The sequence below is a fragment of the Microtus ochrogaster genome, unplaced genomic scaffold, assembly GCF_000317375.1.
Source record: "Microtus ochrogaster isolate Prairie Vole_2 unplaced genomic scaffold, MicOch1.0 UNK108, whole genome shotgun sequence".
NCBI lineage: Eukaryota > Metazoa > Chordata > Mammalia > Rodentia > Cricetidae > Microtus > Microtus ochrogaster.
Genome location: NW_004949206.1, coordinates 248,071 through 258,959, shown reverse-complemented (window position 1 = coordinate 258,959; position 10,889 = coordinate 248,071). Strand labels below are relative to the sequence as shown.

General features: G+C 44.3%; 1 protein-coding gene across 1 annotated transcript in view; it reads right to left on the bottom strand.

The window, feature by feature from the left end:
- The window catches only part of Vstm1 (V-set and transmembrane domain containing 1), a 31,612-nt gene that overhangs the window by 16,286 nt on the left and 4,437 nt on the right, over positions 1-10,889 (bottom strand). The window contains exons 2-4 of the mRNA XM_013355245.1: positions 8,858-8,893; positions 6,864-7,148; positions 2,194-2,328 (exon numbers count right to left, since the gene is read on the bottom strand). Of these exons, the coding sequence (XP_013210699.1) occupies positions 2,194-2,328; positions 6,864-7,148; positions 8,858-8,893 (456 nt within the window). The remainder of the gene's footprint in view (positions 1-2,193; positions 2,329-6,863; positions 7,149-8,857; positions 8,894-10,889) is intronic.

Sequence of the window (10,889 nt, the reverse complement as noted above, 5' to 3'; positions counted from 1 at the left end):
GCAAAATGTCGCTGTCTAGACAATATCAGGCAATGCGTTTCCATTCATATTTTGTATTTTTCATTGATTGGATTATTTTGAAATACAAAATTTTAAAAAGGGCCAAGCATGATGGCACACACATTTAATCACAGTACTTGGCCAGCAGAAGCAGGTGGATCTTTGTGAGTTCAAGGCCAGCCTAATCCACATAGCAAATTCCAGGCCAGCCAGGGATACACAGTGAGAACCTGTTTTAACAAACAAACAACAACAATAAAAAACCCCAAACATCAAAAAAAATCATAAAAAGAGAAAATTATTCAAAATCTGCTCATGAGCTAAGGATATTTATATAGAGGATCCAAATGTTCACACTTCCATTTCTTCCTATATTAAAACAATGCCTTGCAAAGTCGAGTGACGGAACATTGGAAGAAAGGCATGTGTGTGTGTCTGTGTGTATCTGAGTGTCTGTGTGTCACTTGCACGTGTCTGTGTGTACATATGTGTGTCTGTCTCTGTGTATGTCTGTGTGTGCGTGTCTGTCTGTCTGTGTGCATCCCTGTGTGCTTCTCTATGTGTGTCTGTTGAGATATGCTCTCTGTATGCAGCTCAGGTTGACCTCAAATTCACAGTCTTCTGCTTCAATCTCTTGAGTGTTGGATTCCAGGTGTCACTCAGCGCAGCTGGCTTCATGCTCATATTTACACATGTGATCATTCTCAGTGTCACTGAAACAAAGAAGTCCATACTAGAGAAACCTTACAATGATGCATTTAAATAATCAGACTGGGGTCTCTAACTGACAGCATACACCCAATAAACTCAGGGGTAGCTTACCCATCTAAGGCCACACTCCTCCCTCTACCTGTGGGGCTAGAAAGGCTCCAAATACCCAGGTTGCAGTTGAAATCAGGGTACATCTTGTTTGCTTGTTTCTGGAGATAGGGTTTCTTTGTGTAGACCAGACTGTCCTTGAACTTAGAGATCCACCTACCTCACCTCTGCCTCTCGAGTGCTGGGACTAAAGGCAATATATATACATACACACACACACACACACACACATACACACACATACACACACACACACACATATATATATATATAAAATTTCGTTTTGTGTGTGTGTGTGTTCCTGAGTGTGTGTATGCAGGAGCCCATGGAAGCCAGAAGAAAGCATTGGATCTTCTGGAACTAAAGTTACAGCTGGCAGCCATCATGTGGGTGTTGGGGATGGAACCCAGGTCCTCTGTAAGAGCTGTGGCTGCTCTTAAAGGCAAAGACATATCTCCAGCCCCCAGGGTGCATTTTTTATGAATCTCTTTCTTGGTGTCAGGCCAGGCTGGGAGGAATGAACCCATGGAAGAAACTGAAACTTAGGGCTGAACTGTTAATATGGGGGTGTGGGGGACTTTCCTGTGGGCAAATTCTCGGGAGAGCTGTAGCTGGATCGTTTGCTTGTTCTGGTATTAGTATTTTTGAGGAACCTCCACACTGCACTAGTTCCTGCTGCAATTCCACTACTGGATGCACTAGTTCACACCCCCACCAACAGTATATACAAGGGCTCATCCCTTTGTTTGTTTAAAAAGAAAAACTCATGATTTTTCTGGTATCTTATCACTTACCTATTGCCTCCTCCTGCCTTGGAAAATCAGAACGGCTGGTTCTGAGAGAGGGGGATGGGGGAGGGGGAGATGGGGAGAGGATATGAATGGAAAGTGGAAGTATAGGATATGAAGACTTGATGGAGAGGAAAGTGAGGCAGAAATAGGCTGGGGGTGGATAGCAATTGGCGATATTTAAATGGGGTCTTAGAAGAATGGAGTGGAAGGAAGTGGGGCATGAAGCTTGCCGAAGACTGTGCATTCATTTACCTCTTGGGAGGCTCTTTGTGTGACAAACCTATAAAACATACCAGGAAGAAGAATTTACACATAAATCTATGTATACACATCTACATGTGTGTGTGTGTTTGTATGTGTATGTGTATGTGGGGTGTGTGTGTGTGTGTGTGTGTGAATGACAGGGTGTCGCTATGTAGCTCTGGCTGACCTGGAAATGATTGTGTAAACCAGGATGGCCTGCCTCTGCCTCCCGAGTGCTGAGATTAAAGGTATGTGCCACCTCGCCCACATCTTATCAGAATCATTCTCTTGCCCCCCCCCACCTCCCCCGTGCATGGATACATAACTCTTCTTAACTCACCTTTCTGAGTGCATCTGTAGATAAAGTAGATGGAGACAAAGAGAAGAGAGATGCAGAGGCAGCTGAAGGTGGTAAGGATGATGCGTTTGCTGTTTGATGGTCGGGGGGAATTTCCTCCACCTCCTCCCACTCCATCTGTACATCGGAGACGGAAATGGCAGCTGTATCATGAGATGTCCCTGAGAACACGTGTCGGAAGAGCTGGAGAGGGCTGGGCAGAGCCTCACACACGGGAAAAATTCCATGTGAGCATCTCACCCACAGTCATAAATTTGATCGTTTACCAAGAACAGAGTCACAGAATCAGTTTGCTTCCCCAAACAGTTTAGCAGAGCGGTTAAGAGGCTCCAGACACAGTGCGTGGTGGCACACTCTGAGAATCTCAGGACTCCAGCCAGAGGTGGGAGGATCTTGAGTTAAAGCCCAGCCTTGGTGATACAGTAAGTTTCAGGCTAGCCTCAAGTGCGTGCAAAATCCTGCCTGAAACTAAAAACAAAATAAGAGCTAGAAGCCAGAAAACCCAGTAATCAAACTGGTGGCACTGTCTTGGGTGGCTGTGGCACCTTTTGAATAAGGGGTCTAGCCCTGCTCAAGCAGGGCCGTGGGGTGAGGGGAATTTTGGTCCTTTGAGATATGAATAGTCAAGGCTCCTTGCTGGATATTTTGGTGTCCATTCTTTTAAATTTAAAGACATATTTATTTGATGTATAAGTGTTCTATTGTATGTACACCCAGAAAAGGGCATCAGATACCACTATAGATGGTTTTGAACCACCATGTGGGTTCTGGGAATTGAACTTAGGACTTCTGAAAGAGAAGTCAGTGTTCTTCACCACTGAGCCATATTTCCAGCTCTCATCCATTTTTTTTTTTTTTGAGACATGGTCTCACTGTGTCCTCCTTGCTGGGCTGGAGCTCACAGAGATGCGCCTGCCTTCTGTGTGATGACTAAAAGCAGGCACCACCACAATATTGAGTACCCATGTTAGTAATTTATTCTCTCTCTCCCTCTATCACCTCCCTCTCACTATTTATTACTTAATAAACTCATTCGTTCAAAGTAGAAAATATAGCTATCATAGGTCATTCTCCAGAATGACCTTAATGAAAAGATGGGAAATTTTCATCTATCAATTTGTGGGACTCTGATGTACAGTGTGGATGTAGAGGAATGTATTCAATTTGTAACAATCATTACGCAATGTGCACCTTGAGTACAATCTTTGTCAATTAAGAGTTTTTTTTTTTAAAGAGAAAACATTTCACTATCTAAAACACAGTGTCTTAGTTTAAGAGTTTTTTTTTTTGTATGTTTTTCAAGACAGTGTTTCTTTGTGTAGCCTTGTTTGTCCCGGAACTCACTTTGTAGACTGGCCTCAAACTCAGAAATCCACCTGCCTCTGCCTCTGTCTCTGCCTCTGTCTCTGCTTCTGCCTCTGCCTCTGAGTGTTGGGATTAAGGCTTGCACTACCACTGCCTAGCTTTAGTTTAGGGTTTTTATTGCTGTGAAGAGACACCATGACCATGGCAATTCTTGTAAGAAAAAACATTTAATTGAGGGGGCTCGCTTACAGTTTCAGAGGTTTAGTCCTTTATCATCATGAAGGGGAGCATGGTGACAGGCAAGCTGGAGCTGAGAATGTTACATCTTGCAGACAGCAGGAAGCTGACTGTCACACTGAGGGAAGCTTGGGCAAAAGGGACCTCAAAGCCAGAGTTCACAGGGACAAACTTCCTCAAACAAGGCCGCGCACTTGCTACCAGTGCCACTCCTGTTGGAAGCCATTTTCCTTCAAAGCACTACATACAGTAAGTAACATCATTTTACGTCCTTCTAATCCACATCCCAAAATCCCAAAACCGTTACAACAGATAAATAAATGACTTTGTTCTCCCATTGCAATGCTGCCAGTGGAGTCTTGTTCTGTTTAACAAAATCCATGGTCAGTTTAAACACCTGTGATGGTTAGTTCTAATCGACGCTTTCGCACGATCTAGAATGGCCTGTGAAGTGAGTATTGTGGTACTGTCTAGATCATGTTGGCCTGTGGGGATGGATTTGATTATATTTACAGGTAAGGAATGACACGGCCTAAAGTGGGTGGTGCCATTCCTTATGTTTGGATCCTGTATTGTATCAGTGTAGAGAAAACGAGCTGAGCAGTAGGCTTGGGTGCATCCATTCTCTCTCTGCTCTTGACTGTGGAATTGTGAGTTCTTGGCTGTGAACATGACTAGCTGCCTCCAGTTCCTGCCTTGATTTCCTTGAAGGATGGGCTGAAACCTGGAGCTTTAGCAAACTCTTTCTTCCCTGAGCTGTTGTTTTGTTTTGGTCATGGATTTTATCCCAACAAGAGAAATGAAGCTAGGACAGGACCGAGGTGTAGGTCCTCTCACCCCCTCCCTGTACTCCCCCTCGTTCTCTGTTCTCCTTTCCACTTCATTCCTCCATTCCAGAAACACGCTTTCTGATACTGGCTTTTCCTCTTCTCTGCCCACAAAGGCTCGTCTTCAGATGTCAGTGTGACTGGATATGTCTCATCCCCTAGAACTGTGATGGACAGCCGCCACCAAGTACCTTCTCCTAGTATTCATATTCCTGTCGACGCCTCTGGCCTTGAGTGCAGATACTTCAGCCTTGCTTCTAACCAACAAATGTGCGAACACAGCAGAGTGTTTGAGTGTCATTCCCCACGACAGTATGCTAATATCTAAGAACCCCCCTTAAACCAGTGCAAAAGAGAAGATTTTTCCCCAATCCAGCTTCCAGAAGAAAATGCAGCCCTGAAAACTTGCTTGTAGCCTTGCGAGACCCAAAGCAGAAAACTCAACGAAACCCATTTGCCTCCTGACCCCCTCAAACTGTAAGACAAGTAAATGGATGTTTAATGGGGCTAAGGATATATGTAGTTCAGTTGGTTGATTCATGCCTAGCACCCTCAAAATCCTGGGTTTGATCTCCTGGTACCATGTAAACTGGGTGAGGTGGTTCATGCCTGCAATCTCAGTCCTTGGGAGTGAGAGGTGAAAGGATTAGAAGATCAACGTTGTCCTTGACTACATTAGGAGTTCAAGGCCAGCCTGGTCTACATTAGACCCTGTCTAATAAAATGGATGTTTTGAACTTCCAAATTTGTGGTTATTTGCTATACAGCTATAGACTACTAAGCATGATCACTCACTATCTACGATTTTCTTTTTAGGATTTCATTTGTGACTGTCCTCTTTCTGAGTATTGTGATCACAGATGCTCCAATCATGTGCTCACTGCCTTGAAATCAGTTACACATTATAGCCCTAATAGATTTTAATTCACAGTCATTAGAACTCCGTGTACTCATATTTAGCTCTAAACCCCCAGTGATAAGTTACTGCTTCCAAGCTGTGACCTCTGGTTCATTGTGTATTCATCTTCTACTGATCTACTGACCTTACATTACATCAGATTTCCTACTAATTCACTCTTCCGAGGCATTTGTCTCGGATTACATCATCGAGACCTATTGGAAATCCCTGGCCAGAACCTCATCCACATCTCCAGTCTCCTCTGAGGACTTGTATCTTTATTGCTTCCTGGAGTCTCCAGCCAAGACCCATTAGAAAAGAAGGAACATGTCCACAAAGGAACTGATCTGACCATTTGGGAAGAGGGTGAGTGGGAGGGGAACTTAGCGAGGGGCCAATAATTCCAAGCAATGATATACTTGAAGGAAAATGTCATTAAATCTATCACTTTGTATAAGAGTTGCATAATAATATAAATTTGACTGAAAAAGCAGAACAAGTCATGGTGGACATATATAATGCCAGCACTTAAGAGGGAAAGACAAGAGCATCAGGAGTTCAAGGCCATCCTTAACTATATAATGAGTTAAAGAACAGCATGGGCCAAGGCCAACCTTGTCATTGTCATTATTATAAATACAACCAATCACATCTATTTATTAATAATTATAACAATTATTTGAAAACTAAACAGATGAAGTTATAAATATAAATAGTTAAATATACAAAGTATATACAATTATAAAAATATAATTATAGCTAATTATATTTATAATTATTATAACATTAATATTTTAAAACTCAAGAAGCAAGGCTGGGAGAATGACTTAGTGGATAAAGGACCTAGTATTAGAGACCTGAGTTCAGATACCCAGAGCCTATGTAAAACTGGATTGGTACGTCTGGTAGTACCGGTAGTCCCAGCACCCCCTCAGGGAAGTGGGAGGTGGAGACAGAAGGACCTCTGAAAGCTCTCAGGCCAGCTAGCACGGGGTACACAGCAGCAATGCAAAAAGGAGACTCTGCCTCAAACAAGGCGGGAGAAAGACCATCATCCAAGGCTCTCCTCTGATCTCCACATGTGTGCCATGGTACCCTTGCGCCCACATGTACACCCATATCTCTCTCTCACACACACACACACACACACACACACACGAGTTTGAGGGTTTGCTCGATGGGTAAAGTTGTTGGCTGTTAAATGCAACGACTTGAGTTTGATCCCCAGACCCACACAGTGGAAGGAGATAAGCAAGTGTCACAACTTGTCCCCCGACCTCCTCACACAGGCTGGGGCACGCATGTGTACACACATGCACACACAATAAATAAAAAAGTGTAATTTCAAAACGTATGAGGAGAAGGTCTGAGGCTGCTTGGCTCACCTGTGACCACCAGCTGTAGGTGCTGACTCCGTGCTGACCACCTGCGGGAGGCTGCTGTCCTGTAAGCACAGAAATAGCCCCCAGCATCTTCAGGCTGCACATGAGTGAGGTGGAACTCAGCCTCCTTTGCCACTGATCTTAGCTCCTGCTGGTACCCAGAGTTGTGCATCTTTCCCAGAGTAACTGTAACGTTCTGGAAATGAGTCCAGCATCGGAGAGTGACGTTACTCTTGCACCTGACCACAGAGCTGGGCCAGGCACTGATGGAAGGCCTGGGAAGTTCCTCTGAAAAGAATTCAGAGTTAATTGACTTTCCATCACAGTAAACCTCTCTTAGAATTCTAAGGATTAAAGGTGTGACGGTTAATGTCAGTTATAACTTGATGAAGTCTTTAATCGCCCGGGAGACAGGTGTTTTGCCCGTGCTTGTGAGAGGCTGTCTTGATTAGTCTGACATGGAAAGACCCATCCACTATGGGTGGCACCATTCCTTAGACGGTGGTCCTGCATTGTATAAAATGGAGAGGGCCAGCAGGAGGGCTCAGCTGCTAAAAGTCTCACTGCCAAGGCCGAGAACCTGAGTTTGGTTCCTGAGACCCGCACTGGTAAGGGAGAAAGCTGACCTCCATATACATGCTGTGACATGTGCATGTCCCACAAACCCATATACGTAAGTAAATGCAAGAATTTTTTTAAAAGGAGAAAGTGAACTGAGCATAAGTGTTCATTGCTCTCTTGTTCTTAAGTATCATTTCTTAAGGCTGGAGAGACAGCCTGTGACCAAGCATCCCAGGGGACCCATGTTAGGCGTCTCTCAACCAGCTGTGACTCTAGCTAGCTCCAGAGCATCTGACACCCCTGACTTCCGAAGGCACGGAATTCATGTACACAAACACACATACACATGATTAAAATATTTTGCTTTCTAAGTTTAGGACTGGAGAGATGGGCCATGTTTGAGAGCACTAGCTGTTCTTGCAGAGGACCCAGGCTGGATTTCAGAGCGTATACAACAGTTCAGTTGCCTCTAACTCCAGTTCCCGGGGATCCAGTGACCTCTTCTGGCTTCCTTGGGTACTGCACACAATGGTACGTTCACACAAATGCGTGAAAACTAGCATATACATAAAATATTCTTTAAAAAGTTTTAAAATAAAATTTTATTTTGAGTGTGTGTGTGTGTGTGTGTGTGTGTGTGTGTGTGTGTGTGTGTCAGAGGACAACTTCTGGGAGTTGATTTTCTTCCTCTACTATGTGGGCTCCCACGTTGTCAATCTTGGCAGCACCTGGCTTTATTTACTGAGCCGTCTTATCCCGCCCACTCTTTTCTTCTCCAATATGGATGCAATAACCAGTTGCCTCAAGCTTCGGTTACTGTGACCTCCCCACCAGTAGGGTCTGCAACCTCAAACAGTAAGACAAACAGGTCATTTCTCCCTTAAGTTGCTTTATCAGGATTTATCACAGCAACAGGAAAAGTAGCTACTGTAGGGCAAAAAGCCCAAGCTCACTTTGGGGTTTCAGAAACCCACCAATCTCTGAGCTCAAAAACCAACCAATCCTTGATCTCGGAAACCACCAATTCCTGAACTTGGGAGCCAACCAACCCTGAGTTTGGAAAACCACCAGTTCCTGATCTCGCCCTAAGCTCAGGACTTGAAACCCCATGGATCCCCACCCTGAAAAATGCTACCCCCTCTAAGAAACCCTACATAGAATGCCTGCCTGCTGATTAGTTCTTCGCCGCTTCTCATCCTGGCAGAGGCAATCACTCTCGTGTGTCTGTCCCAGTAAATCTCTTGTGTGGGGTTTGTTGTGTGGGTGACTTTGGGGTATTCCCTGACTCCTGCCTGCCGGGATACTTTTCTCTTCAGTGGTGTAGCACTGACATTGGGGAAACCATTCTCCTCAGATCTGGAACACCTGCGGCTACTACACAGGGAGAGGGTCACAGAGAGTGGAGCAGGGAACGCACAGAACGTGTGGAAACTCACCATTCTCTTCCTCATCTCCATAGCACAGGCACAGCCCTGGAAGAAGAGAAACCTCGGTGAGAGAGAGACTGTGTCCTCCGGCTGAGGAGGAGTATATAAAAAAAAAGTGGGAGTAGATGAAATACACAAGGCTCAGGGAGTAAAGGAAACCTGCAAGGCTCATGAAGCTTTCCCAGCTCAGGATATTCACAACGGCCCCCTTCCAGGGTATAAAGGCAGTCACCATAGCTGGGGAGAAAAGGCTTTCCAGTGTGCACAAGCTGTGGGCAGTTCCAGGGGTGCTGCTTTGATCAGTTGTGACTTATCCTGGGGCACACTTTTTTTCCTGATGTGACTGACTGTGTAAGCCCAGCTCCTATAGTAATCCCTTATACGCCTGGCACAACTCACTGGTTTACCAAGATAGACTTGGGTAGAATCGAGGTAGGCAAGTGTAGGGCTAACTGAGTAACCTAGCATGCCACTTGGCTAGAGCAATATACACACTGTCTTCCTTAGAATGCACATATCAACCTGGGACCCCTGCTTCATGCACATACCAGGGTCCAAACAATGCATTATGTCATTCCACCCTAAGAACTGTTGGGGGGTGGTGACACCTTTTTTTGTAACCAAAAACATTCTGAAACTAAATGAAATGGCTCAATACAGGCTGAAGAAGTTTGGGGTGCTAAGTGCTAAGTCAAAAATATATCCTTTGAACAAACATTTAGGGGAAATTGCTCTTTACTGTATTATACCTATGCATGATTATGACCAGATGCATCTTAGGTAAAGATATGTGCAACAAAGGCTTACATATCTAAGCCTATCAATCAAATCCAAAAGGCTCCTGCATCCTGCCTCTAGCAACCAGTCCCTCCTCCTAGACTCACAAAAGGAAGCCCCAGACAGTGACCAAGGACTCTTGAGCCCTCTAGGCTGGATAGACTGCTATGATTTTGTAGTCCATCTGACCTGCGATTTTTCTTTGATTCTGAATAAAACACCTTGCTATTCTACCATTTGTGTATGTTTTCAGTTATTTGAACAAACACATACACACACACTTGAAGACACCTGGTCAAGTCTGAGACCATGAGACAAGCAGTACCAGAATCATTTCTTTGGTCATCGGTGTCCTATCTGGAGAGATATACATTTGTTTGAGTTCTAATCTGTTCTACTTTCATTCTGTCGCTGTGATAAAAACACTGATCCAAAGCAACCTGGGGAGAAGAGGGTTTATTTAGTTTCCACATCAAGGCAACAACCAATTATTGAGGAAAATCAGGGCAGGAACTGGGAGGCAGAAACCATGGAAGGACTGATTGTTGGTTCACTCACCAGTCTCATATATAGCTGACGCTTTTATACAGTCCAGGCCCACCTGTCTAGCGATGGTGCCACCAACAGTGGGCTATGTAGGTTGAGTGTTTTTGGGGAATGCTGACTCCAAAATAAATGCACAGAGACTTAATATTAATTACAAATGCTTGACCAATAGCTCAGGTTTGTTACTAGCTAACTCTTACAACTTAAATTAACCCACTTCTACTAATCTACATTCTGCCACATGTCATTACCTCTATTTCACCTTGGACTCTCTCCTGTTTCCTCTCTGTGTCTGGCTGGCAACTCTTCTGACTCTGTCCTTCTTCTTCCCAGTGTCGTTAGTCTGGTATTCCCACCTAATGGTATCCTGTCCAACTACTGGCCAGTCAGATTCTTTATTAATCCAATTATGGCAACATATGTTCACACAGTTTAAAGTAATATTCCACAGGGATATTTATGCAGGAGGCTGGGCACTCCTGCATAAATTAGTGACCAAGAAATTAAGACAATTCCCCCATAGACATGCCCAGTTTGATCTAGGCAATTCCTTAGTGGAGTCTTTCCTCTCAGATGATCCTACGCCACTTCTAGGGTGTGTCAATTGACAATTAGAGCTAACTAGGAGAGAGCTTGAGGGTGGGCAGAGGTGGTGGTAGCCATTAGAATGACTATGACTGACTGTTAGACTGTTAAGTTTCTTCTTCTTTTTCTTCTT